Here is a 27,927-nt window from a genome sequence, read left to right on the forward strand (position 1 = left end):
TTCCTTCTCCATACCTTTTTTCTCCTCCCCCTTCCTCTGCCTTTCCTCCTCCTTTTTCTATCCCTTCTCCTCCTATTCCCCTTCATCCCTTCTTCCACCTCAAACACTTGGCATTTTCTTGAATTGAAAAGGTACAGCTGGGAAAAAAAAAAAAAAAGTGTCCGGCCTGGGTCATTGCCAGGGCCACTGCAGGAAGGCAGCCAGGAGCTGAACCCGAGTGCACCAGGAAAGGGACATGGGTGTAGAATCTACCATCAGCCCAGAACTGCCTCTTGGCTGCACTGGGGAGACACTCAGACACTTACGCAGTCGCAGTGGACTGCCCAGGGACGCAGAGCGCAGACAGTCAAGCTCGGGGCTATCTAGAGGAAAACTCTCAAGTTGCGAATCGGAACTACTCAAGATCAGGAGCCAGGACAGATGACAAGTGACCGAGGCCGAAGTCAGGTGTGGGCGCGAAGCGGCAGAGTAGACCCAGAGGAGTTCGCCTCTGCAGTGAAGACAGCGTTGAGGAATGAAAACGGAGAACGCTGGCTAGTACGGGTGAGGGGTCCGCGCTTCAGGGGACAGGAGCAGCCTCACTGGGGAGGGGGTGCCACTGCAGGCTGCCGGGGCTTCTTCCAAAGTAGGGGTGGGGATGCTGAGTCACACATCTGTCACCACTTCGCACCTCTCTGCAATCCCGGGGGCTAAAGCAAAAGCGAAAGCGAATACTCCCGGTAGCCGGCTGGTCCCAGAGCTGAACTCGCCACCTCCCAGGGACCCTAGTCTTGCGTCCCGTCCCGGTGGGTCACTGTGAGGAACGATCGGCCATGGCCTCACAGCAGGTCCGGGGCTATGGAGTCCACGCCTTCCCAAGGTTGCTGCTGCTGCTGCTGCTACTGCTGTTGCTCCCGCTGCGAGTGACGCCGGGTAGGGAGCGTCCTGCGCCGGAACAGGGGAGCAGTGGGGGGGGGTCCCCAACGCCCAGCTGAATTTGATCCGCGTTGGTGGGGGGGGCATCACATCTTCCCGGAGAGGAGCCCGGAATCCAGCCGGAGAGGGTCTGGGGGATGGAGGGGGTGGAAGGGTGACACGTGGAGGGAACCTGGGAGAGCGCAGATAAGAGAGTGGCCCCTTGCCCTGCTCTAGGCTGGCTCCCGGGTCACACGTGCAAGGGAGTTGGGCGACCCCACTGGCATTTTGGTGACTTAGGGAGAGCAGGTCTGACAAGCTCGGCGAGTGTAAGGAACTTAGAGAAATGTGAGCGTGTGTCATTGCCAGCCCACTGGCGCAGCTGTAGAGTATCGCACCCCGTGGGGTTCCAGGAGGGGCTCCAGGAAAAACCACCCCTCATGACTTGCAGGTCAAAATGAATTAGGTGGAAGGCACTGGGCAAAGCACTGTGCTCCCCCAAGAGGGAGAAAATGTGTGGGGCAGGCAGGTTGCGCATCTGAACGCTGGGAAACAAGCCCCAGGTTCTCATGTGTGCTGCAACTCGGGGCTGGGATGGTTGGAAGGGAGAGAAAACTGTTCCCAGAGAAGGGGGAGTGTTATATGTTCCAGAATGTGTCGCCTAGATCCAATCTCGGTAAGAATGAGTGAGACTCCTAGTTTTGTTCTCAAACGTCTAGAGGGAAAGAGAAAGAACAGATGGGTCTAGCAACATCCCGACCCGGACCTTGCATCTTTTTATAATCATGAAATTCTTCAGAGTCTGATAAAAATCTACGTACGCCGTGTGCAGAAATGTGCGTGAAAGAACATGCTTGCAAATACGCACATGATTTGGGGACCAGGAACAGTGAAGTCATCCATGGACTGTGAGTTAGAAATTCCTTAGCCCTGAGTGTGTTTGAAAGCAGGATTTCCCGGTGGTGAGCAGCTGCTTCAGTCTCCTTGGGACTTGGTCCTCATCATCCCACTCAGACTTTGCGCCTGGGGCTGGCTCTGTAGGAGTGTTAAGGAGTTCCGTTTTTCCCAAGGCTGTGATTCTTCGGTCCCCACCCTCCATCTGTAAAGCTGGGTTTTGTTGATAAATTCCTCTTAACTGGGTAGCAGAGGATGGCAAAAGGCCAGAAATAACCTGCAGAGATGTCAGTCTGAAAGTGAATGTGGTTTTGGTCCGGCTCAGCGCATCCCCATTGCCTGAAGGTCTCTCTGCAGGTCCGGATGCCATCAGCTGCCCCAGAATCTTGGTTTTAAGAATAGCCTTACTGGGTCACAACTGACTCCAGTGAAGCTGCATATATTTAAGATGTACGGTTCGTTGCGTTTCAGGATGAATGTGTAAAACCATCGCCAAACTGACACAGATATGCCCATCACTAAGACGTCCCCTGTGTCCTCCAAAATCCTTCTCTCCTGCCCAACTCTGCAACAGTTTGTCTTTTCTCCTTTGGATTTGTTGTACTTTCTAGTATTTTATATAAATGGAGTTATACCACATATTGTTCTTTCTTGCATGGCTTATTTAGGTCGGTCCTTACTCTTGGCTCATTGCTGTAACTGTGCCAACAGCTAATTAGTACCGAAGGTAATGGAGTATTTTTTATCATCCCAGCACTCTGAAGGTGGAGGCAGGAGGATCTCTAGTTCAAAGATAGTCTGAGCTATATACTAAGACCTTAAAGCACAAACAAACAAACACATACATGGCTGGCTACAGAGGAGATGGCTTAGTGAGTAAAAATACTTGCCATCCAGATTTGAGGACCTGAACCCATAGGAGTGGATGCACAGCCCAGGACGGTGGGGCGAGAGGCAGGGCAAAGACAGGAGAATTCCAGGTGAGAAAATATGAGGGGGGGAGGGAGGAAGGGGGGGAAGGGGAGGGAAAGGGGAGGGGAGGGGGAGAGGGAGAGGGAGAGGGAGAGGGAGAGGGAGAGAAAGTCTTAAGCAATATGGCAGATGAAGAATGACTCCTTACTCCCTTACTTCAACCTCCTCGCTGCTGGATTGCAGGCGTGTGTGTGCTGCCATACCCAGCTAAACTATTATTTATTGTTAGAGCTATGTTCAGCATTAGTTGCCCCCTGACTGCTGGATATTTAGCTTATCTCAGCATAGCAGTATTTAAGAGGCAACATGTTGGGAAACTGTATTCCCTTTCCTCCTCCTCCTTCCTTGAGGTAGGGCCTTAGTGTGTAGCACTGGCTGGCCTAGAACTCTCTGTGTAGACCAAGGTGTCCATGACAGAGATCTGCCTCTCAAGTGTGCAACTGGTGTTTCTCTTTCTTATGGTGTATCATTTGTCACATATGGTGATAGATGATACTGGGAGGCTTTCCTCCTTGGGTGCCTTGACACTCTTTTGGGCAATACAGTCAGGGACATTTGAGTCTATGGAGGAAGTACATTGCTAGGCTGCACAGTGGACATGTGCTCTGGGCATGTAGGGAACAAACCAGTCAGGAGGGACTGAAGGCTGCAAGTGAGATTGCAGCTTCTGCAATAGTTCAGTGAGTGACAAAGAAACCCTGAAGCAGAGCCGGTGTCTCTGGGAAACGGGAGCAAGAAAAGTCCTGTTGGGTCCACACGGTACAGAGCAGGTCTCATTCTACAACTTGTGGTCACCCAACCTTCTGACCCTGGAAGCTGATTAGGAGACCTGGTTAAGGAACTTGAGGAAAGAGGAATGGATGAGTTCTCGGGGCGATGAACTAAGTGAGTACAGCCTGTACTTACTGCACCAAGAGGAAGTATGATGGGCTGGCTGGCGCTTCAGCCAGGAAGGAAAATAGGTTTCTGGAAGCCTAGATGTCCTGACTGTTTGGGCATGTCAATTCAGAGTGAGCCTCTGGAAATCAAGAGCCACATTTTCTTTTCCTGGTGTCTTAGCATGTATCGCTTTTCAAATGGTAGACTCGGGGAAGGAAAATGCCGAAATGAACGCTGACCTCATGTGAAGAATGGGAGGGGCATGCTAACCTGACCACTCTTGAACTCCAGATATAAGAGTAGGCCAGGGATCCTTGCCCATCTTAGACTCTAAACCAACTTGATAAAGGAGCCTGATCCACAGGTTCTGGGAAACAGAAAGAGGTGTAGCCTCATGCTTCATGCTAATGATCATTAGGACTGTCTGTGTGAGAACTTTGAAAGGACACTTTCAAAGTTAGTCCCAGTTTCCATAACTTTATCCAATATATGTATTCATAAGCTCCCAACTTAGAAATACCTGTAGTTATGGAGCTTAGAATGGGGTAAGGAGTACTAGGGAACTGTGAAATGCACTTACCATCTTCACGGAGCTTGAAACCTACCAGACAAGATGAGACTTGCTTACATTAGATATCTCCCATCCAAGTATCAACTAGACTCAACCTTACTTAGCTTCCAAGACCAGACAAGCCCTATTGAGTTCAGTATGGTATGGCTGTAGACTTACACTGGATATCTAAGGAGCTATATATCCTTAGATTGTAGTATTAAACGATGTAATTAAGGCCAAAGGAAATGAAAAGTTATCAATGCAATGAAATATATTGCTTCTAATGTAATTGTGAAACCATCCAGCCTTGCAAATTAAATAACTCACCACTATTTGGCTGTTTGTATTGGCTGCAATATTTTGATAAGCATGTGCATCCAAATATCAAGTATTCCTATATTTATCTTTGAGGACCATTCACTATTAAAAGACCTAATATAGGCTTTCTTTTATAGCAGAAACACAAAGTAGATAATGCAAAGATTTCTTAGTACAAAAACACTCAGAAAATTATCAGAATAACATAAATACCTCTTTGAATTGGTGGTTGGTAAAAGATCATTTTGCTGTTCAAAACAAAAATAATAACAATACATTGGTGTACTACAGTATATGTAAAAGAGAAATGGGGGATAAGAAGAGCGTGTGTGTGTGTGTGTGTGTGTGTGTGTGTGTGTGTGTGTGTGTTGTATGTTTTGTCTAAAGGAGAACATTTGGTGGCCTGATCAATAACTCCATGCTTTATTCCTGTCATATGGTCTCTTGCTGAACCTGAAGCTAGGCTGCCAGAGGTGCTCTTGTCGCCCTGCCCCCAGTTATAGGGTTACAGATGTACACAACCACCCCTAACCATCTATGAGTGCGGAGGATTCGAACTCAGATCTTCACACTTGGATATCAAGAGCTCCTACTGGCTGAGGCATCTCTCCAGCCCTGTTCAAGGTTCTAATATCACTTGGTGGCAAACAGTGATACCTTAAAGCAACTTTTAAAATAACTCAATAAGGAAGCCGAGTATGGAAGCTCATGCCTGGAATCTCAGCAAATGTGACCCCTGGTGGCTGAGGAGTCATTTCTATTTATTGGTGTAGCCCATTCTCCCATACATAATTCACACCTAGCTCATGCAAGCAACTGTGCTAAAACTCTATGTGCCATGGTTAAGCAGATAAAAATACAGGTTACTCTGCCCGAAGATTTAGGTTCACAACAATCTGTAACTCCAGTTCCAAGGCACCCATGGTCCTTTTCTGGCTCAACAGGCACACTGGGCACGTATATGGCAAATATACATCCACGTAGGTAAAATACCATATACATTAAAATTTTTTGTTTTTAATCATATATGTCTTAGGGTTTTGACTGCTATGATGATATGCCACAAGCAAAAAGCAAGTCAAAGATAAATGGGTTTATTCAGCTTTCACTTCCACATCACAATTCATTATCAAAGGAAGTCAGGACAGGAATCCTTACCGATAGGAACCGGGAGGCAGGAGCAGAGGCCATGAATGAGTGCAACTGTTTTGCTTGCTCCCTCATGACTTGCTCAGCCTGTTTTTGTATAAAACCCAGGACCACCAGCCCAGCCATAGCACCGCCCACACTGGGCTGGATCCTCCCTGTCAATCACAATTTAAGAAAATGCCTTACCCATGGTGGCAATGTGTCATCCTCTTCATATGCCTGTGGCTTCACTCTGTCTCCCAGCAACAGGACAGTCCCATGTGGCACACAATAACCCTCTTTCCCCTAGTTTCTGCTCAGATCTCTTAGCCAAGTGTTGGCTGTGATGGCTGAAGAAGTTGCCAAGGTCTGTGGTCAGTTTCTGAGCCACCATGTGCCCCACCTTGACCTTCTGCATTGCCCAAGAACTGACCTTATGCACTACTGTGTGACCACTTCCTGACTGAGCTGGGCCATGTAAGGCAGACAGGCTGCAGCTCTTAGCATGAAGAGGGGACAGATGTGTGGGACTGTACAACCTGGGCCGGGTGTGGACCACAACTGTGGGTTCTGATGTCCTCTGCTCAGTAAAAGCAGTATATGGTTACACCTGTTTGGGTGTGCCTGAGCACACCAATACCAGCTTCTGGGTGTGCCTGGACACACCAGCTGCTGTCCCATGGGCAGAAAGATCTGCCCAGAGCTCACTGTATGGGAACTGATTTGTTTTCCTCTAGCCTTGTTCATTTTTGATTCTGGATGTTCTAAAGACTCCAAATACCACAGGACTCATTAAATTGAGGGTAATAATTAAGTCTGGAGGCAGGGGAGGATGCACCAAGGAGTTGGTGGACACAGTAGGGCACAGTAGGTACCTGGATATTCATACTGTATCTGCCCCATTATGTACTTGTAATAAACTTTTGGACTTTCAAAAAAAGGAAGGAAGGAAGGATGGAAGGAAGAAAAGGAAATAAGAGAAGAAAAGAGAAGATGCCGTACTGGTCTGCCTACAACTGCTCTTATGGAGCATTTTCTTAGCTGAGAGTTAAATCAAAATATTTTTTAAAAATTAAACCTTTAGCACATCTGAGAAAAGCTGTACGAGACTGGTGTGCTGGAAGCTCAGGGTGAGACGGCTCAGCTGGCAAAGGTGTTTGTTGCTAAGCCTGAAGACCTGTGTTCAAAACCTGAAACCCCTGGGGTAGAGGGAACTAACTCCTGAAAACTGTCCTCTGACTTGCACACACACACACACACACACACACACACACACCCCACAGGCACAGGCTAAATACAATACAGACTGTAAATAGTATAAAACACTTTATAGAAAAGCATGAAAGACTACATCAAGGCAGATACTATGTTCTGGTTTTAAGGAGACTTAGCTGTTACTAAGGTATCAGTTTTTCCCTCAGCTGACCAATAATCATAACATTGTTGCTGTGGGATTCAGCATGAAGTTGATGTTCTGGGTTTATAATTCAGTAAAAGGCACAAAATCAGAGTCAACTTTGAAGGCAATAACCAGTGCTTGTGAACACACACACACACACACACACACACACACACACACACACACACGCACGCACACCAAATAAATAAACAAATGTTGAAAAAGCTTTTAACAAAAAGAAACGGTTGGAAATGTTGGTTTAGACTTAGGGAGGATTTTGCTGAGAAATTTATATAGCACCTCCTTAGGAAACTACAGTAGTAAATCCTTAGAGAGGGAAATAGAGATAGCCCTCAGGTAGTCCAGGTTAGACTCCAATTGGCTATGTAGCTCAAGATACCCTTGGATTTCTGGTCCTCTTGTTTCTACCTCCTGAGTGCTGGAATCACAGGCATGCATCACCATACCTGTCTTTAAAACCAGGCAGTGGTGGCAAACACTTTAATCTCCCAGCAGAGGTAGGCAGATCTCAGGAGTTAGAGGCCAGCCTGGTCTACACAGTAAACTCCAAAATAGACAAAGCTACACAGAGAAACCCTGTCTCAAAAACAAAAGAAAGAAAAAAAAAACATGCCAGGCTTTAATACCGCATCAGGATCAAACCTGGGGCTTCATGCCAAACACTCTCCCCACTAAGGAGATGGATGAAGCCTGGGGCACAAAAGGGGAAGAGGACTGCAGAGCGATATTGGGCCTGGACGTAAAAGCAAGCCATGCAGGCCACACTGAGGACAGGGGAGAGGATACAGGAGCATCAGGAGACTGCAGACGTGTAGCATCTAGGTCACGTTCACTTCTCTTCCCGTTAGCTCTCCCCTTTCGCTCATCTGCTCGTTTCGTTACTCTTTTTAAGATTTGCTTATTTATTTGTCTGTAGGTATGTGTCTGTGTGAGTGTCTGCCATGTGCTATGCATATACCCAAGAGGGGCAGAAGGGGTAAAAGGCACAAAATCAGAGTCAACTTTGAAGGCAATAACCAGTGCTTGTGAACACACCACACTCACTCACATACACACACACACACACACACACACACACACGCACGCACGCACGCACGCACGCACGCACCACCTTCAAGACTTGTTAGGAGAGAATGGCAAGTTAGGAGAGAAGGGGCAGAAGTTAGGTCCTCTGGAGCTGGAGTTACAGGTAGTCCGGAGCCACCTGCTGTGGGGTGCTGGAGACCGTATTCAAGACCTCTGGAAGAGCAGTGTTTGCTCTGAACCACTGAGCCATCTCTTCAGCTCCAACTTTGTTTTTTTTTTTTTTTAACAATTCCCATCCTATCAGGTAGGCTTCTGACATCGAGAGGAGATCCTACTTTCGAACAGTGAGCATGTTCTGCAGGGCCAGTGACTGAGTTCCCTCAGGAACAGTTTGGAAATGTATGCAGTCTTGTTGACTGGCCTGGACTGCTCGCCTTGCTTTTCCCTTATCCGTTTGGCTAATTCCTGCTCACCCTTGAACCTTTTCACGACGGTACTTTTTCATTGCAATTAGACTACAATGTCTCATCGCCCCCAGCTGTGTTCCTCTTCTTCATCTTCTACACCCTGTACACGGTGTTCTAGGAACAGGAGCACTCCAGATGTGTGGAAGGACCGAGCAAACTTTACAGCAATGCCAGCCATCAGGAAAAGGGTGTTCTGGGCAGTGTGTGTTACCTCTGCACAAACGGGGAATGCCCTGTGTGAGGAAGGGATTCTTGGGATCCTTTACCTTCAAGGTTTCAAAACAACCCATGGCAGGGTCTGCCAGTTCTCTGGGGGAGCGAAACAAACTGTGATGTCATAGGATCCCTGCTGGCTCAAGAAAAAGACAATAACATTAAGAAACAGGCAAAGAAGAAAAAGAGCAGTTCCTCTACATGTCTTCCTCTAGCCTTTTCCCTAGGGAGCTCACAACTCTCTGGAGATACCGATCTATGGCTGGAAAATGTCCAGCCACAAATAATGTAATGGCTCTCCCACAGGTCCAAAGGTTTGGGCATTCATAGTTCGGGCTTTCTCAGAAAGAGGGAACATGTTATAAAAGGTCAGGCTTAGTGTGTTTTACTGGATTCTCCATTCTGGTCTGCTGCCAAATGTTCCTAAGGTTATTTGAATTGATTTTTTTATGATGGTTCCTTCCCACCCCACACCATTACTCCATCCCTAAGTATTTCCCAAGCAATGTCACATACAACTAAGTGTTCCAAATGACGATTTATAAGTTTGGAAACACAGAGCTAAACACATGGAGCTGACAAGCTGCATGCACAACACACACATACACACACACACACACACACACACACACACACAAATACATAGATAGATAGATAGATAGATAGATAGATAGATAGATAGATAGATAGATAGATAGATAAAAAAAATTTAAAGTTAAAGCCCTAGAGTAGATGCTTAGGAGATTATATGAACAGGAATGTATAAAAAAAATCTGCATTTATGGAGTCAATGCCTGACCTGGAATATGGCACAGACAGGCTTCTGTTCACGATTTTGTGTTGTAACAAAAGCATCATTTGCTCTGCTGTACTTGTAGACAGAAGCAGTTCCCAAAACACAGTTCCTGGACCTGCAGGGCCTGTCCTGTCTGGAACTTGGAAATACAGAGTCCTGGGCTCTGCCTCAGATCCCCCAGCTCAGTAGCTGTAGGTTGGAGCCAGCAAGTCTTACCAAGCCCTTCAGATGGACCCACACACAACTGAGCATCACTGAGGAAGTAGATGGAGGAAGCAGGCGGCTGGGGCAGCAGAGCAAGGATTCTACACATCAGTGATGAGCTCGCCCTGGGAAACAAAGCTACGGCTACAACTCCAAGTGGAATTAACAATACGGGGGGATCGGGAGGCTGGTTGTGGAGGAAGGAGGTGGTTAATAAGAAGAGGGGGTGGCAAGTCAGCACTGGAAAAACACAACTAGAGAAGTAACTAAAGAAAAATGTCCTCTGCAGCTCACAATCTTGGCTTCGAGAAGGATCCTGGTGGAGTACTTGTTTAGCATGTGGAAGGCCCTGAGCTTGAGCCATAGCACCAAAGAAGAGAAGGAGGAGGAAGAGAAGAAGGAGGAAGAGAAAGGAGGGGGGGAAGGAGGAAGAAGAAGAGAAGGAGGAAGAGGAATAGTTAATTTTCTGTTACGATAATAGAATACCTGAGACTCCGTGGTTCATAGGGTCAAAATTTATTTAGCTTGTGCTGCTACAGCCTGGGAAATCCTGGCATGGGACAGTCTCCACATACTCTAAGTTATATAATGCCTTTGCAGTTATATGTGGAATAGTTATATAATGTCAAGTGGAATCATGACCTGGTTATTGTTTTCACTTAGACAGTGAACATGACATAAGAGACTGTGAACTGAGTGTCAAGTTGACAAGATGAGGACTTGTGATAGATGTTCTGGGTTGTCAACCTGATGACATCTGAGATCAACTAGAACCCAAGCCGCGGGCACACCCATGAGGGAGTTTCTTGGTTAGCTCTTGCGAGCCACACCTCTGGCGGCAGCCCACATAAAAGAACATGAAAGAAGGGAGCATTTGCCTTTGTCTGCTTGTCCTCACTCTGTTCTGTTCCTTGGACATTCCTTTGTTGGTATCTTTAGGGTTCCACTTTAGACTGAAGGCCAGCACCCCTCCAGAACTTCCCTGGGACTCTATTAGCAAATCAGGATGCTGATACATTCAATCTACTACCTTTCTGTCAGGAGGCAATCATTGGTGACTGTGTTATAATCATTGCTAACACGTTGTCCAGCTTAAAGCCTCTCCAGTGATAAGTCCTGAATGTTTTTATCTCGAAGGATGTAATGAATGCTAAGAGTTGAAAGACTCCTGGAAGAGAGTACGTCAAGACTTAGGAGATGTGAAATGTCGTGTCGATAAAAATCCCCAAGTCTGAAAGCGAATGAGAAAGCAGTGGAGACGAGAAGATGGTCCTGAAAACATGGGTAGATTCACACTCACACCATTTCAAGTTCAAACCCACTGAACTTAAGTAAAAAATGTTCTAAAAGGACATCAAGCAAGCTCTGTGCAATTGGGGGCCAAGAGGAAAGAAAGCCCAAGATGGGGCTGGAGAGATGGCTCAGCTCAGCAGGTAACAGCACTTGCTGCTCCTGTACAGGACCCAGGCTCAGTACTTAGCACCACATGGTGGCCCACAACCATCTCTAACTCTAGATTGCAAGTCCCAGAAGATCCAACACCCTCTTCTGACCTCCACTGGGCATAATGCACACATGTAGCGCACACACGAACCTTCAGGTGAAACCCTTAAATACATAAAATGACATTTAAAAATCCAAAAGAAATACTGGGTAAAGAAATGGCTCGGTGGTTAATAACAGTGGCTGCTTGTCCATAGAATCTGAGTTCGATTCTCAGCACCCACACAGGAGTTAAAAGTCATGTGTAGCTCTAGGAGATCTGACAACCTCTTCTGGACTCCCTGGGCACCAAGGATACAAACTCACATATATTCAGGCAAAACACATATACACATAAAGGTTTGGGTTCCATTTGTTCTGTTGTTGTTGTTTTGAGACAATATCTCTCTATGTAGTTCTGGCTGTCCTGCAGCTTGCTGTGTAGGCCAGGTTAGCTTCTAATTCACAGAAATCCCCCTGTCTCTGCCTCCCACGTGCTGGGATTAAAAAGAAGTCAAACAACTATGACATCCCCAGTAGAAATAGCCAACATTTTAAACCCCCTCATCTAGAACCCTCAGATATTATGTTATAAAACTAATTTCTATAACACAAGGCTCTCCCACCGCAGCCAGTTTTAGCTAGAGTTTTGCAGTGCAGGTCCAGTTCCGGCTACCATGACAGCTGACCTCTCTGGGGCAGGTTCCTTTATGGAACAGTTCGTAAAGTTCCTACTTTCTTCTGAAAATGTGAGATAATCAGAGAACCTGACTAAATATAAGAAATAAAACCAAGCGGACTAGATCATACCAGAGGGCCAAACTTCATCCTGTTATTGAAGAAAAGTGTTTATCCGCCATTCTTTCTGTTGTTTGTTTTAAACGAGGCCTCACTATGTAGCTCTAGATGGCCTGGAACTTACTAAGTAGACCAGGCTGGCCTCAGACTCACAGAGCTCTGCCTGCCTCTGCCTCCCGAGTGCTGAGAGCAAAGGCTTAAGGCTCCACACCAAGCCTAACTATAATTCTGTCCATACATATCTGAGCATCTAGGATTTCCAGGTGCTATACTAGGATCAAGAATACACCGCTGAGCAAAGTAGACTCGGCCGAATATAGAGGGGAAAGTTCACAGAACCTTAGGACCCAGGTTACCAGCTAAGCGAAGACAGGTTTTCTTAGAAGGTAAACATGGTAGTCTGCAAAGAAGTTTGGCTGGAGGCACTCAGCTGAAAGTGTGGTGGGTTGTGAAGAAGGAGGGTCATGGAGAATTGTGGAGAATCGTGGAGATTAAGGGGAACCAAAGGGGAAGACATCTAGAAGGGGAGATTCTGACAAAAACCTTGTAGGTTTCTTGATGCATCTTTTTTCTTCTGTGAGAGTAGCAGGCTCCCAAGGAAAGGTAAAGTTGAGTATACCTGGCTAACAGTTACGCTGGTTGCTGGTGGTGGCATACAAGGACACCGATGTGGAGACTCTTCCTATTAATCCAAAACAACAATGCGACATCCCTCAAACAAGCTTGATCCAAATGGAGAAAGATGAATAGCTTCAAGAGATCATGAGCTTAGAGGTGGATGGGCAATGGAGGGTAAAGGGAAGGTTTGCTGATGGCTCTTGGGTAGCCAGCTGCACTGAACGGATGGAATTTAAAGGAAACTCCTTGAGGACTTTCAGATAGTGGGTGTCCTTTCTCACCATACCTATGGGTTTGTGCCTGGGTTCTATACTATGGGGCCCCTGGGATATGCTCAACCCTAGCTACAGAGCTTTCCTTAGGCTCCCATGAGGATATCCATGAGTAAACCCAGTGTTCTCATCTCTCTCCCCTCCCGTGTACTTTGTAGGCACCACATGTCCAACCCCCATATCTATTGAACACGCAGACATCCGGGTCAAGAATTACAGTGTAAACTCCAGGGAGAGGTATGTCTGTAACTCTGGTTTCAAACGGAAAGCTGGTACATCCACCCTGACCGAGTGTGTGATCAACAAGAACACAAATGTTGCCCACTGGACAACTCCCAACCTCAAGTGCATCAGTAAGTATCCGGTCTCCACCCTGTCCCCATCTCCAACGGAGTATAGCCCATGTGTGGGAGCCAGAGAGATCTGTTCTGAGATCTGGAGCTAACTAAACCAGGAGGACATAAAGCAGCCCTCCTGTGATGGAAATACATGGGCAATGGGTTCTGTCACCCGATTGTGGTTCATCTCCTGTCTCTGCCATTCACACAGAATGAGTAACATCTTGTGTCCTTGGGCAAAACTCTGGCAGGTCAGCCACAAAAAAAAAAAAAAAAAAAAAAAAAAAGAACCTGATGTCAACAATGGTTTGTAGAATTAAGAGGAACCCGGTGAATGTCAACTATTACAACCATCAGTGTTTGTTTGGGGATGACGGTAGCAGTAGGTTTGTCTATGGATGAAGGTGTGTGCTCAAACTCACCACCCTGAGAGCTCTTTGGATCTCTAACAAGGCAGAAGTCTGCAGGAGAACATACACTGTCCTTGTTTGCTGAAATCCAGGAAGTTGGGTAAACCTAACAAACAGAATACCCCTCCATTACTCACCTCTGTAGTCACCTCCGTAGTATCCAATTAATGTTCAAGAACAACAATAACTTTTTAAAAATCTGGGAGGTGCTGGTGCATGCCTTTAATCTCAGCACTTGGGAGGCAGATGGACCTCTAAGGTCCAGCACCAGCACGAACAATAAAGAACAACAAAACAATGAAGGTTGTGAGAATCAACTTTAAAAAAAAAAAAAATCACCCAAGGTTGGATGAAAGCCAACAATCTTGAGATGGAAGCCACTTGGTGGTAAGCTTCCAGGAATATTAATCCTCATTCTGCTCCCTAGAAAAATAAAGTGCCTCGTGGTCCTCCAGGAGAGTAATGCTCAAGCAATAATCCCATGTGTGTGAAGATGAGCCCATGTATGTGAGGACCAAGGGCCAGCCTTAGGATGTCCTCTGCTGTCCATCTATCTTATTTTTGACATACTGTTTCTCACTGAACTTATTGATTGGCAGAATGTAAGCTGTGCCGAGCTGCCTGCCACCATCACTAAGGTTGCAGACTTGGGTCATCATACTCAGAGATTTTCAAGTGTATTGGGGATCAGAACCCAGGTCCTTATGCTTGGACCACAGCTGTCGCTCCAGCCTGTAACTGAAATCTCAGAACCCAAGGGCTGGAGGGAACTTTAAGGAAGTCTCATCTGATCCAAACGTCATGCTCCACCACCATGATACCACCAACAGTTCCTTTCATTGTTTTCCTCTAGCTCTTGTGCACTGAATATTTCCCCTAAATAAATGAACTCTGTTGAGTGATACTTTGTTTTCCCCCCCATGAAAAACAAGCATGATAAAACTGATGTCACATGTATCATTCCATACAAAAATATTTGATGACTGACCAGTGGAAGAAACTAGAAAAGCAGTTTATGGGCTCGAAAGTCTCCATTTGAGTTGGGAGACCAATCTTCACAATATTTACTTCCAGTGCTTTCTAGCCTTATCCCAGAAATAAATGGGCACTGACTCATTGATTATTTTTTATTGGTAGGTAGTTCTGAAACTGCCCCAGATTCTGCCCTTAGGAACTGTAAATGCCATGTGACTATTCTCTCTCTAGGAGACCCCTCCCTGGCTCACTACAGTTCAGTGCCAACAGTAGTGACACCAAAGGTGACCTCACAGCCAGAGAGCCCCTCCCCTCCTGAAAAAGGTAGGAACCCTGGGAACATATGAAGCCATCACCTGTCCTACTCCCTTAACATAGATGTCATGGTCCACTGCTGATCGCTGCAAGCCCAGGCCACAGAACTCTGCAAGAGTCAGAACTTATAGCTGGGTGGTAGTGACACGCACCTTTAATCCCAGCACTTGGGGGCCAGAGGCAGATGGATCTCTGAGTTCGAGGTCAGCCTGATCTACAGAGCAAGTGCCAGGATATCCAGCGCTACACAGAGAAACCCTGTCTCCAAAACCCAAAACCGAACCAAAACAAAAAGATTCGGAACTTATAGTGGCTTAGTTTTTTTTGTTGTTGTTGTTGTTTTGTTTTGTTTTTTTATTTTATTTTTTTTTAGCCAAAGTTACTTGATATTCAGAATTCACATGTGCATAATTCACAATGGCTTAGAATCGACCATTAACGTGTGAGACCATAGTCAGCTGTAGATACTCGCCTTCATCGAGAACTGAGAAGCATCTGAGATTTGATCTCATTATGGTTGTTTCCCCAAGGGCGGCTTTCCCACTCAGCACAGGAAAGCAGGGGCATGTGTGTATCAATTCATATCTCTCTGGCCCACCAGGCCACAGGATGAACCAGAATACAAACCCCGTATGTGTGGCAGGCTGAACTGTGCCAGGGGCCGTAGAACCTGAATGTCTTATAATTGATGGCAAACACGGCTGCTCTTTGTTCCAGAGGGAGGTACTGTCTCTTTCAAAGCACTTGCTATAGCATACATGTCCTTGGCAAGACAGACCAAAGAAAGAGTAAGAAGGATGGAGACAGTGTGAGAAACTACTGGACAGCCTTTTTCTTTTTTAACATGGCAGGGCTGGGGGTAGGTTGAGTCAGGGTCTCACTGTATAGCTCTAGTTGTCCTTGAACTCACTGTGTAGACCAGGCTGACCTCAAAAATCACAGAGATTCATCTGCCTCTGCCTCTTGAGTCCTGGCATTAAAGGTGTGTGCCACCAAGTCCAGCTTGCCAATCTTCATCTTTAACAAGTTAATCCGGATGCTTGTTCTAGTTTCTCTTCTGTTGCTGGGTTCAAATATCCTGACAAAAAAAGCAACTCAGGGGAGAAAGGGTTTGTTTAATCCTACATTTGCCAGTCAGAAGCCATCACTAGGAAGGTCACAGAGACAGAAGCTTGAAGCAGTCAGTCACATCACACCCACAGTCAAGAGCAGAAAGGAATGATTGTGTGCATTCATTTGCATGATTGTGCTCTGCTCAATTTCTCCGCTCTTGACCGGAGACCGTGACTATGGGATGGAGCCGCCGACAGTGGGGGCGGTCTTCCCACATCAATTAACGTAGGACAATTCCTCACAGAAGTGGTCACAGACCAGTGTAGACAATTTAAAGTGTCAAGTTACAGAAATACCACATACAAGTCATCTCTCTCCCCCTCCCTCTCCCTCTCCCTCCCTCCCTCCTTCTCCCCCTCCCCCCTCTCTCCCTGCCTTGCTTCCTTTCTGACAGGGACTCACTGTGGAACCCAGGCTTGCTTCACACTCACCCTCCAGAAAGCTCAGATCATATGTGCCACTGAACCCAGCCCAGTGATCTGTACTTCACTTGAGTGTTATGTTGGCTAGCTCAACGTCTTCAGCGTTTGTCTCAGTGTTAGCATCTGAGACCTGCATTCTCCACCCTGTGACACTCTAAGTGCTTTGTCCCCACGAAGTGCTTTGTTCTTTTTAATGGCACATTATTCTGTTTCTGGTTTCTCCTTGTTTCTTCCTCCCACTCCCAAATATGGAAACTTTTGTTTTCAATTATTCAAACTCACTCAACTGGTCAGACCTTCCCTTATGCTGGGGTTCAATCTTCAATACACAAGGAACTTAGAGACAAGCTCCAGTTGGTCTGGGGTAAGATCTGGTCCTGAGGCATCTCAGGGTGAGGACTTTTGTTAGAAGGCTCTAGCTTAAAAATTAATAGTAATAAAATAGAGCTGGCACTGTAGTTCATTGGCAGAACATTTGCCCTAGCATGCATAAGGCTCTAGGTTCAACTTCTAGTATTATTGGGGAAAAAAATAAAATAAAATAAAACAGGGTCTCTTCTGGTGAATATGTTGCATGTAAACAGAAGAAAGTGGTAGAAACTTGACTTATTTAAGATGGGAGCAATCCCCAAGTTCCTTTGGTATGAATCATGTGTTTACACAAGAGACAAAAATGATCAACTCATCTCCTCGGCCTTTCCTCTGTGTCCCAAGTACTTAGTCAGATGTTCCTCACTGAGACAAACATGTACAATCATAATCTCCGACGTGAACTGGAGTGGTCTCGGTGCTGGGATGTGAATGCTCTCTCTGCAGGGTTGGTGGTTTAGGGAGGAAGAGATACAAACATGCAGTACAAGGAAGGGTAAGAGCACTTCTTACATGGCGAGTGGCTAAGAGAGGACAGGAACAGGGCACACCACGCCTCTGGGGTGCCAGGACACCGACCACGCTTTGCTCAGACTAAGCTTCCCAACCTGGATTGTGCCACAGTGGAAGATCCATTTTCAGTGGGAAGGGAAAAAAGAATAGGGGGCCGGTAGGCCACTTTCCAGTTGAGGGGGCTCCATCTGCCGATGAGGAACAAGGAAGACAGGAACCTAAACCCGGGTACCCTCCATGCCAGCAGGAACGACATCAGAATAGTCTCCTCAGATGCTGCCTAGGGCATTTGGGGAAGCTGGGATAAAGCTGCTTATTTTAACACGTCATGCCAACTCGTGAACGGTCAGGTGTGATGGCGCTCAGCTTTGATCTCGGCATTCAGGAGACAGAGAGCCAGGTAGATGGGTCGGAACCCTATGAGTTCGAAGACACCCTGGTCTCCATAACAAGTTCCAGGTCAGCCAGGGATATGTAACAGACCCTGTCTCAAGAGACAACAGAACCGGAACAGAAAACAGTGTGCCAGCTGTCTTTTGCAAATACAGTTCCACTTGTCCTTGAGAATATAACATACCTTCTCCAGAGAACAGGAGAATATCTGCTCCTTTCTGTCTCTGTCTCTGTGTCTCTCTGTCTCTGTCTCTCTCTGTGTCTGTCTGTCTCTGCCTCTCTCTCTCTTTCTTTCTAATGTACCACAAATAAATGACTACATTATTTAGAGTTATCACAAGTACTATTGTCCAGTGGATAGCCATGCCATCTACTTAGGGGACAGTTTTCTGAAAGGATCTGAAATGGCCAGGCCAAGCTCATTAAAGTGAGTCCTTGGGTCCCAGGTCCTGGTCTGAATTTTGATGTCTCTGTCTTGGAATTTCCTGCAGAGCCAGAAGCTTTATCTCCCAAATCAGATACCACAGTGGCCACAGAGACAGCTATTATGCCTGGCCCTAGGCTGACACCGCCCCAACCAACTCCTGCAGGAACTACAGGGACAGACAGTCACAAGTCCTCCCGAGCCCCATCTCTTACAGAAACAATGACCTTGGAGCCTACAGCCTCCACCTCTCTCGGGACAACAGGTTAGCCTGAACTTTGCACAAGGGCAGGCCAGTTTCCCACGCTCTGCTTCTGAGACCTGGGTCGGGATCTTACAGGAAGATGTCTGCATTAGCTTTGGACCACTTGCGCTCAACTTGGGACCGACTGAGTGCGGTCGCCTGTTGCCCGCCATCATGGTTTACTGGTTTTTGCAATCCCCACTGTAAGGATGGCCAGAAAGGAAACCTCTCCTCTCAGATATTGATCTGAACAATAGACAGGGGCAAAAGTATCTGCCAGTGTGGGGCTGTGGTCTGTGGCGGGTAGAAAAGCCGCCGCCAATTGTTGCTTTCTAAGGCATGGCCAATGCTTAGATGTGACCAAATACCTCAGCAAATTAATCTGTTTTGCTAAGGCCAATTTGGTTATGTCAGCTCCAAGTCTTACATGGTTCTAAGAGAGTAGCTAATCTCCCCAGCTTCATGAGACCCTAAAGATCTTGGGAGTCCAGCCCTGACTCAGCTCTCTTCTTTCTGCAGAGATTTCTCCACACAGTTCCAAAATGACAAATGGTGAGTATTTTCTTTTGTTTGATGTGTTTATAACCAGGGCACTACAAAGCAGACCCAGCATGCTCAACAGCCTGGTCCAGGCCACTCTAGCCCAGTCGCCAGCAGGGTACCCTTTGCCTCTCTGAAATGTCTCCATTAGAGAATAACATGTAGACCTCCCTAGTTACTGAATCTGTCATCATGGTCAATTAAGGTTGGCAGCTTCTAACTGTCATTCTAGTGGCATATGAAGCAGGGAGTTAGTACACCTCAGAGGAGCATGATGGTTCACGCTCCCACTAGGCTTCACTCACATCCAGGCATATAAGGAAACCACGGGAGCCTGCCGCTGTTACTAAGATATCACCATTCGGCCAGAAGCTGCATGGACCACACCCAGGCTGGGGCACTGTGCACACTGTACAGAGAGATAGCCCAGACGGCTCCATCTAAATGATTTCCTTTGAAAAGAAGACCTGGAGCCTTACAGAAGCAAAAGAAAGCCATGCATAAGCCAGGCAGGAGGAAAACAACAGTGCTTGTGAAGAGATGGATGGAGACCTTGGCGGAGAAAGAGAAGAGCAGGAGAGAAGGGAGGGCAGGGGTACAGCTCAGTGACCGTGAGCTTGCTCAGCAAGTCCAAGGTTCAAGCTCGGTCTCCAGTGCCGTAAGAAAGGGTGTGGGGTGCAGAGAGGATGGCGTTAATACTTTAGTCTGACCAGCTTTAAAAGCAGCAGAAGGCACTACAGAAATGTTCAACAGTAGAGTATTTACTACTCTTGCAGAGGTCCAGAGTTCAGTTCCCACTACTCCAGAGAGATAGCTAACAAAAATTTGTATTGTATCTCCAGCTCCAAGAGATACAACAGCCTTCTCTGGCCTCTGGGGGCATCTGAATACTCATTAATATGTACACACACACATACACACACACACACACACACACACACACACACACACACACACACACACACACCACAAGTAAATATTTTTAAAGTGGATAAAGTAACATGATTATAATTTAACATGGACAAAATTCTTTTTACTTTCTGTTTCTAACTTTTGAATGGCTAAATTTTGCCTAAGAATGGCTCACTGGCTTTTGTGGTCCTGTTTTTACCTGCACTATATGACATCTGAAAATCAAATGTAGCTTCAGATATATTAAAAATTTGTTGGTTTTGTAAATGATCAAATGCAAAGCCAAGCCTAGTGGTCTGTACTCTCAGCTACTCGGAAGGTGGAGGCAGAAGGTTGCAAGCCCAAGCCAACCTGGACAACTTAGTGAAACGCTATGTCAAAATCAAAATTATAAAGAGGACTGGGAGTAGCTCAGTTGTAGTATAGTTGGTCAATCCTCAGCACTGGAGGAAACAGTAGATATACAGATAGGCAAGTGGATAGGTAGATGACAGACAGATGGACAGACAGACAAGATGGATGATTGGATGGATGGATGGATGGATGGATGGATGGATGGATGGATGGGCAGGTGGGCAGACAGGTGTGCAGACAGATGGACAGACAGACAGATAAGATGGATGCATAGATGGATGGATGGATGGATGGATGGATGGATGGATGGATGGATGGATGGATGGGCAGGTGGGCAGACAGGAGTGCAGACAGATGGACAGACGAACAGACAGATAAGATAGATGGATGGATAAAATCAAGATGATTTAGAAAGGCTCTTTGAAGAATATTTTCATGGAAAAATTCACTTGATTATGAAATTCACACGTAAATAAAACACATTCATGATTTAAGGACACATACAAGAATTAGCCAAACTAATTCCCCAATGACACATAGCACATAACTCTTTCCATGTGGTTTAGAATTGTTTTATTTGTTGTTCAAATTCTTAATAATTTTCACATGGTCTGAAAAATAAAATATTTAAACTGAGTGTGGATCTGCATGTCTGTAATCCCAGCACTCGGAAGGCCAAGGCAGGAGGCTTACTGCTCCTTTCAGACCCACCTGGTTACCTAGTGGGTACCAGGACCACTGTGGCTACACAGCGATACCAAACGTCAAAAAGATTAAAATTTTAAAAAGTCAAAAGTTGGCACAGAACAAACAGTAAAAGCGTTTGCCTCTGACTCAAAGCATCCTGGGAGACATGTTCCATGCCTCCTCCTAGACAGTCTGTGCAAGATCAAGCACAGAGAACCAGAGTGTAGGTTTCTTGCTGTTGCTGTGATAAAACACTCTAGCCAAAATCAGCTTGCATAGGGAAGGGCTTCTCTGGCTCATGCGCCCAGGTCACCGAGCATCACTGAGGCAAGTCAGAGCGAAAGCTCAGGAGGAGCTTGAAGCAAAAGCCACAGAGGACTGCTGCTTGCTCACTCCCCTTGTGGCTCATGCTTAGATAGCTTTTGTAAATTAATTTTCTTCTAAGAGATTAATTTTATTATTTCTAATTTTAATACTATATTATTTTTATTATTTTATTATTGTGCGCACATGGGAGTAAGTGCTCTGGAAGTCCAGAGGCATCAAAACCTCCTGGACCTCGTGTTGCAAGCATTAGTGAGTTGTGGATGCTGGGAACCAAACTCAGATCCTCCACAAGAGCAGTGTGTGCTCTTAATGACGGACTGTCTCTCCAGTCCCGTTATCTCGCTCTCTTACACAGTCAGGACCGCTGCCAGGAACAGTGCTTAATACAGTGGGCAGGACCTTCTACATCAATTAACGATCAAAGAAATCCCCATAGACATGCACACAGACCAACCTGATCTAGGCAGTTTCTCAATTAAAGCTTCTCCTTTTGGATGACTCCGGGCTGTATCAAGTTGGCATTGAAGGTTCACAACGATACTGGCTTATCTGAGAAACCCTTTATATCCAAACGTTAATGAAAACATGTTACTCTCTTTAATGGCTACAGAGAGGTATGTCTCCATATAGACCTGAGCACAATTTGTTCAGCCACTCTCCTTTTTGGACAAGTACTTATTTACTGTCTTGAGTTATATTGCCAACAGTAATTAGAAACACAGATGCAAGAATATTTCAGTAGATGCATACTTGGATTGAAAAAAAAATCTACATGTACAATTTTTATAAAGAGTTTCAAGCAATTTATGAGCTAACATTTATTTTTCCTATTCATGCAAAGATCAAAAATTATTCTCCCCGCTTCTGAAATGCAAATCAACAAACGTTATCTAAACTCCTACAAAGGGCAAAGATAATTCTGTGTGAGGCATTTGTAGGCAATGCAATGATTCCTAAACTTTAAACATGGCCTCATTTATAAATAAGGTTTTTCTCCTTAACTATAGTCATCAGAATGCCTATCTGTAAGAGGAGTGAAATTTTTAGCAAGAAAATGGAAGTGCGATATTGAGGTTTTTTATTGTCTGCTAATAAAGTGCATGTTGAAATTAAAATCAGTCTAGTTTTGTAAAAGCATTTGTGACAGTGCATTTAGTGTTTGTCATTTAAATGCCATCCAAGATCTGGTGAGTACGCCATTACTGGTGACACTCTGCAGATGTTCCTTGGCTCCTTAGACCCAGGGTGAAGAGCTTTTCCTCCATGTACAAGCAATCAGATGAGCACATCTCTGTAAGGCAATAGTGGCAAGGTTCGACCATAGTTGTTATTTAGTCAATTAACTGATAACCTCCTTGTATTTTGTTTTACTGCTTTATGATAAAAACAGACTGAAAAGCATGCTAAACTAGTGTTCCACGGTGAAGTATGTCCCCAGCCTACAGTGTTGAAAATAAGTGGTACAGACGGTTCTCACTGTTCGTTTTGATTTTTTATTTTTATGTTATGTATAATATACCCGCATGGATATGTGAGTGCACCCGGTGCATACAGGAACCTGCAGGGGTCAGAAGAAGGCATCACTTAGATGCCCTAGAACTGGGGTTGCAGGCAGTTGTGAACTCGGGGTGCTAAGAACTGAACCTGGGTCCTGGGCAGGAGCAGTGTGTGCTCTTACACACTCAACCACCTCTCTAGCCCCAGTTATCACTATTTTAAAAAGTTGTCTCTTTCAGTTCGACAGAAAACAGCCAATAGCCAGTGCACAGGGAACACTGAATGAGTTAGCAAATGGACACCAGAACTTATAAGACTTTAACCTTTTAGTAACTAGTAAGAAAATGTGCTTTACATTTCTACTGTCTTAATCATCAGCTGGTTCACCTGACAGTCTTTCTCATCAAAAACTATTCGGTTATTTCACTGTCTCTGAGCTTTGCCTATGTTGTTATTGAAGACTCCTGATTTTATTTTTAAAATATTTATAATTGCATTTGTTTACATTTGTGTACACACCATGCCTGCACACACAAGGGGGGGAGGGAGGGAGAGAGAGGGAAAGAGGGAGGGAGGGAGGGAGAGATAGAGAGAGAGAGAGAGAGAGAGAGAGAGAGAGAGAGAGAGAGAGAGAGATTGGTTCTCACCTTCCACCATGTAATTCCCAGGTATTGAGCTCAGGATGGCTTGGTGACAGTTACTCGCTGAGCTAACTGGCTAGCCCAAGATTCTTGATTATAAAATGCAGGCCCAGCACGCCAGCTGCAATATCACTTCTGCTGCTCTCTCAGCTTACTAAAAGTGAGAAGGTCATTTCTCTAGAATTGGTGCTATATCTTGACACGAGTTTGCTGTAGTCCACGTGCTCTGCACTTGATAGTAACTGCACCTCCCCTTCACCTAACGGTCCAGAGAATATTGAACTCTTTACCAGGGATGCTCCTACGTTGTTATGAAATACTGATTTTAAAAGATATTGGGGTTGGGAGGATAGCTCAGTTAGTGAAAGCAATCTACCAATGCAAGTGTAGAGATCTGAGTCCAACTCTCAGAAGCCATGCAAGGTTGGGCATGGTAGCTCATGTCTGTAATCCCTGTGTTCCTAAGGAGAGATAGGAGGCAGAGATGGGAGACCCCCTAGAAGTTCTTGGGCTAGCCAGCCTGACATTCAGAGTAGAGCACAACAAAGAGCCCCTGTCTCAAAAAATGGTGGACAGTGAAGACTGACACCTGGGATTGCCCACTGACCTCCTTACATGTGCCCTCTGACCTCTATATAATCACTGTGGAGCAGGCATGTCAATATTCATACAAAAGAACACACACACACACACACACACACACATCATCTTAAATTTACAATATTTTAGAAGCTGAGCTAAAGCAATCCATTTCTGAGTGTCCATTTTGAATCTAACATCTCTTTAATTTATTTGTTTTCAGTCCTAAGAAAAGAGCCTAGGGTCTCATTGCATGGTAGACATGTACTCTAACTACATCCTTAAGTCCTGAGCTCAACTCTTCTTATGAATCTAAGACAGTAAGAGAGAAAAACAACAACAACAACCCTCTCTGCCCGTGATTACCGAGTGGCTGCTCTTCCTTCAGCACCTTCCTCTGATGCAGACTCACAGTCCTGTGTGCCTGCAAGACTGGCCTGGTTTTCCTGGGTCTGTTGAGGAATCTGTTCCTTCTGATTCACACACAGCGATTAAGTCTTGGAATTCAAGTGGTTTTGTGATATCACTGGCCCAGGGGGCTTCTTTCCTGATGATGACTCTGCACTTGTTGACTCTTATTTGAAAAGCCACAGGGAAAGCATTGTGAACAGCTACTACCTTCTGTCAGGAATTCCTCTTTTCCAATAAGTCAGTCCCCAGTAGTCAGTGGATGGCCAGTGTAGAGACCGATTACATGCAACAAATCTGAAAGAAAAGAAAATCAACCTGAGACCTCAAAACATCATTCATTAATTTACTGTTTCCTAATATTTTTATAACAACATTGTCATGCTGAGTATATTGACTCTCTGAAGCAACATCTTCTTTCTGTGCTCTTACTGTTCCTGATACAGTGTCATTACAAAACTCTTGAGGGCAAATCCTCTTAGTGAAAGTAAAGAGTGTCCACAGTCTCATGGAGACTTAATACTTTGTCCCCAACGCCCATTAGACTTGAGAATGTTCTGTGCATATGGTTGTGACTTGTTAGAAATTTTGTAAGTGTGCTTTCAGCCAGCTTTCCTTTTGGTTTATAATTTTCAGATTTATTTTTATTGTTTTAAATTACATGGGGAGGGTGGACACATGAATGCAGAAACCCACAGAAGTCCAAAGAGGGTATCCGACTCCTTGCAGCTGGGATTACGGATGGTTGTAATCTGTGTGTCTGGAGGGAAACAGTATGTGCTCTTATTTGCTGAGCTTCTCTCCAGTCCCAAGAAATGTTACTAATGACAAGCTAGCTAGAAAGGCATCCGACCTGGGCAAGAATGGGAATTACCAATCATTTACCAGTTCTTGGCTATGAATGCCTTCATGGAAATCAAGTGGTGCAAGCTTAGTTCTGTTTTTCCCCCGCAGTGGTCATCCCTACATCGGTCCTCTCGGTTGGTGCAGGGGTTGTGGTGGTTTTCCTGGCCTGGTACATCAAATCAAGGTGAGCAGCACAGAACTGCAGGACCTAGTTCTTCCTTTCTACCAGAAAAGCTTGATTGTAACGATTCCAAGGGGCTCTCTCAAAAGAGGAGACCTGCTCCTGACTAAACTTTCAGTGGCTTCTGTAGCAGGGACGAGGAGCCCTGTGAGACCGAACCAATGACAATTCGCTTCTCCCACAGTTCTCAGACCACGTGTTCAAAATGGGGTCAGCAGGAACTGCGCCCTGTGATACAGGGTCATGCCAAAGACAATGTGTATCAGTGCCTTTTGTGACGCACTCACGAATAGACTCTCCATTTACTCATTACACATGGTGAATCCTGCTTGTAGCCTGGATTCTGTATTTCTAATAGCAGAAACTACACAGCTCAACTCCGTCACGAGTTCCCTCCGCTTTCTGACATTTCAGTTTATACCTTTCATTTTTCTCTAAGTTTGTTTATCATTCCTTCCTTAAAAACTATTCCTCACATGGCATGTTGGCTTTGACCTTGCACTTTTATCATTTAGTAACCAAGTAACACAGTGGTAATTCCATACAGTAAATGTCTCTAGATCCTGCTTCTGGATTCTTGCAATGAGTGACTGTCATCAGTATTCTTGAAACTGAGCATGCAGTCACTGGGAATGAAGTGTTAACTAACATATCAACATAAAATTATAGGACTTCATCTCGAGATGTAGTTAATTGGCAAAAGTATTCCCTAGCATGTACAAGGCCCTGGGTTTGACCCCTAGAACTTAAAAAAAAAATTATGATAGTTTGATCCCAGTTTTGGTAAAATGAAGATTCTCTGAAACACAGTGATGAATCCTGAAAAAAAGCCATTCACCAAAACTCCCCATAAGAATTGACAATTATTAATGCAAGATCAGTTAGTATAAACTGCAGAGAAAATTAAAAATCACTAACCTAGATTAGTATATAGTCAAGATTTTTCTTAAAAATCAGAAAAAAGCTACATGCTGACAAACATAGAGTGATTTTAAAGTATTTTCAAAATATTTTAATAACAGAATGATTTTTATCTAATATCCTTAATGTATAGTCTTGAGAAATAATAATTACTTAATATATTCAGAAATGTAAAAAATAAAATAAAATGTATATTCTATCTTCTTAATAAATAATATGTTACATTCTTTAATTAATTGGTAAATTTCATACATACAGCCAGTAAACATCATAATAAAATAATATTATTAACAATATTTAAAAATGCATCTCAGTGCACATTTAAAGCAGTAATTTTAATGTCTTGCTCATCTGGTGAGTCAATCCTTTCTATCAACTGATTTTTTTTTTTTTTAACAAATTGATTGGTGGTAGATTTGCCACTCCACAGACTGGCTTTTAGTGTGCTCGTCTAGATTTCACACAAAACTCTACTAAATCAAGGCTTGAATTTTGCTTATCCTTAAGAAGACATTATATGAGCCATGGCAGATATCACTAACCGAGATTCATAGGGCCTAAAACTGGAAGGAACTCCAAGACAGGTAGACACACAGACACAGACAGAATACAGAGCCTCCCCTGCTCTTGCTGTTCCGGGGCTCTCCACTGTATTTAACACAAAATGCTAAAACTGTTTTGAAAGCCTCGTGAATACCCAGAAACCTTCATCCATATCATCAAGCCTGGTCTACCCACGGTCCCCGTCCCCTCTCTCCATCCTTTGCTACCCCCCATGCTGGTTTCTAGTGGAGGATTGGCAGAGCTGGAGGGAGGGCAGGATTTTATGATCTGTTCCAGCAACATTGGTAAACCCTGGTGGATGGGTGGCAAGGTGGAAAATATCTACATAGGACTAAAACTCTTGCACATTCGGGAAGTCTAGGTTTCCCTAATCTTCAAACAACACAGATCTCTGAGAGCCAGGCTGATGTTTGCTAATGTAACCGGCTCAGAACTGGGCATCCATGTTCGATAAGAGATATGTTGTCTGGTCCTGATCTCTTTTAAAAGCCTGTAAATGAACTGTTTTATAGGCAAACTTTTCAGCCACGTCATGTTGAGACAGGAACCATGGAAACAATACCAATGACTGTGAGGACCAGCAGCAAAGAGGACAAAGACACTCAGGAAGGAGACCTGCCCAGCTGAGTGTGCAGGGAAGACACAGAGGCAGCTAGTCCAGCTACACCTGGACACAGGATCTGGCGCCAAGACAAATCCTATTATAATAATAGAAGTCTCTGGTATGATCTGTTTTACTGAGCCGGTGCCTCCCATATGCACGCCTGGATCCCCAGTATCCGGAAGGACACCTCCTTTCCTCCTGGCTCATCACAGAGGCCAACTTCCAATTGTACCAGCGGCTTGTGCTCTCCTGGGAGTCCCATGCTCTCTGTAAAAGCCTCCAACTCCGCTCAGACATCAACCCAAAGCAGCTTATTTGCTAGATTCTCTTTTCCATTCCCTACTGCGATTTACAGTTTACAGAGATTAGCAAGTCTCCCGTTGCCTTCCAAGGCTCTTCTATCAAAGGAGATGACT

The 27,927-nt window shown here is 45.1% G+C and overlaps 1 protein-coding gene across 5 annotated transcripts; it reads left to right on the forward strand.

The window, feature by feature from the left end:
• Positions 1 to 782: 782 nt before the first annotated feature.
• Positions 783 to 27,565, forward strand: IL15RA (interleukin 15 receptor subunit alpha; the record flags this gene model as incomplete). 5 transcript variants are annotated; one of them, XM_080918052.1, is made up of 7 exons in its annotated part: positions 783 to 912; positions 13,093 to 13,287; positions 14,889 to 14,981; positions 18,274 to 18,471; positions 18,970 to 19,002; positions 25,350 to 25,425; positions 27,420 to 27,565. In XM_080918052.1, the coding sequence occupies exons 1-7, from the start codon at positions 813 to 815 to the stop codon at positions 27,532 to 27,534; spliced, it is 810 nt and encodes a 269-aa protein (XP_080774178.1). In that variant the 5' UTR covers positions 783 to 812. The 5 variants fall into 5 exon arrangements, with proteins under 5 accessions (XP_080774178.1, XP_080774179.1, XP_080774180.1 ...); XM_080918053.1 differs by having other exon boundaries at positions 18,373 to 18,471; XM_080918054.1 differs by lacking the exon at positions 18,274 to 18,471.
• Between the last annotated feature and the right edge of the window lie 362 nt (positions 27,566 to 27,927).

The sequence above is a fragment of the Micromys minutus genome (genome assembly GCF_963924665.1).
Source record: "Micromys minutus genome assembly, chromosome: 6".
Taxonomy (NCBI): domain Eukaryota; kingdom Metazoa; phylum Chordata; class Mammalia; order Rodentia; family Muridae; genus Micromys; species Micromys minutus.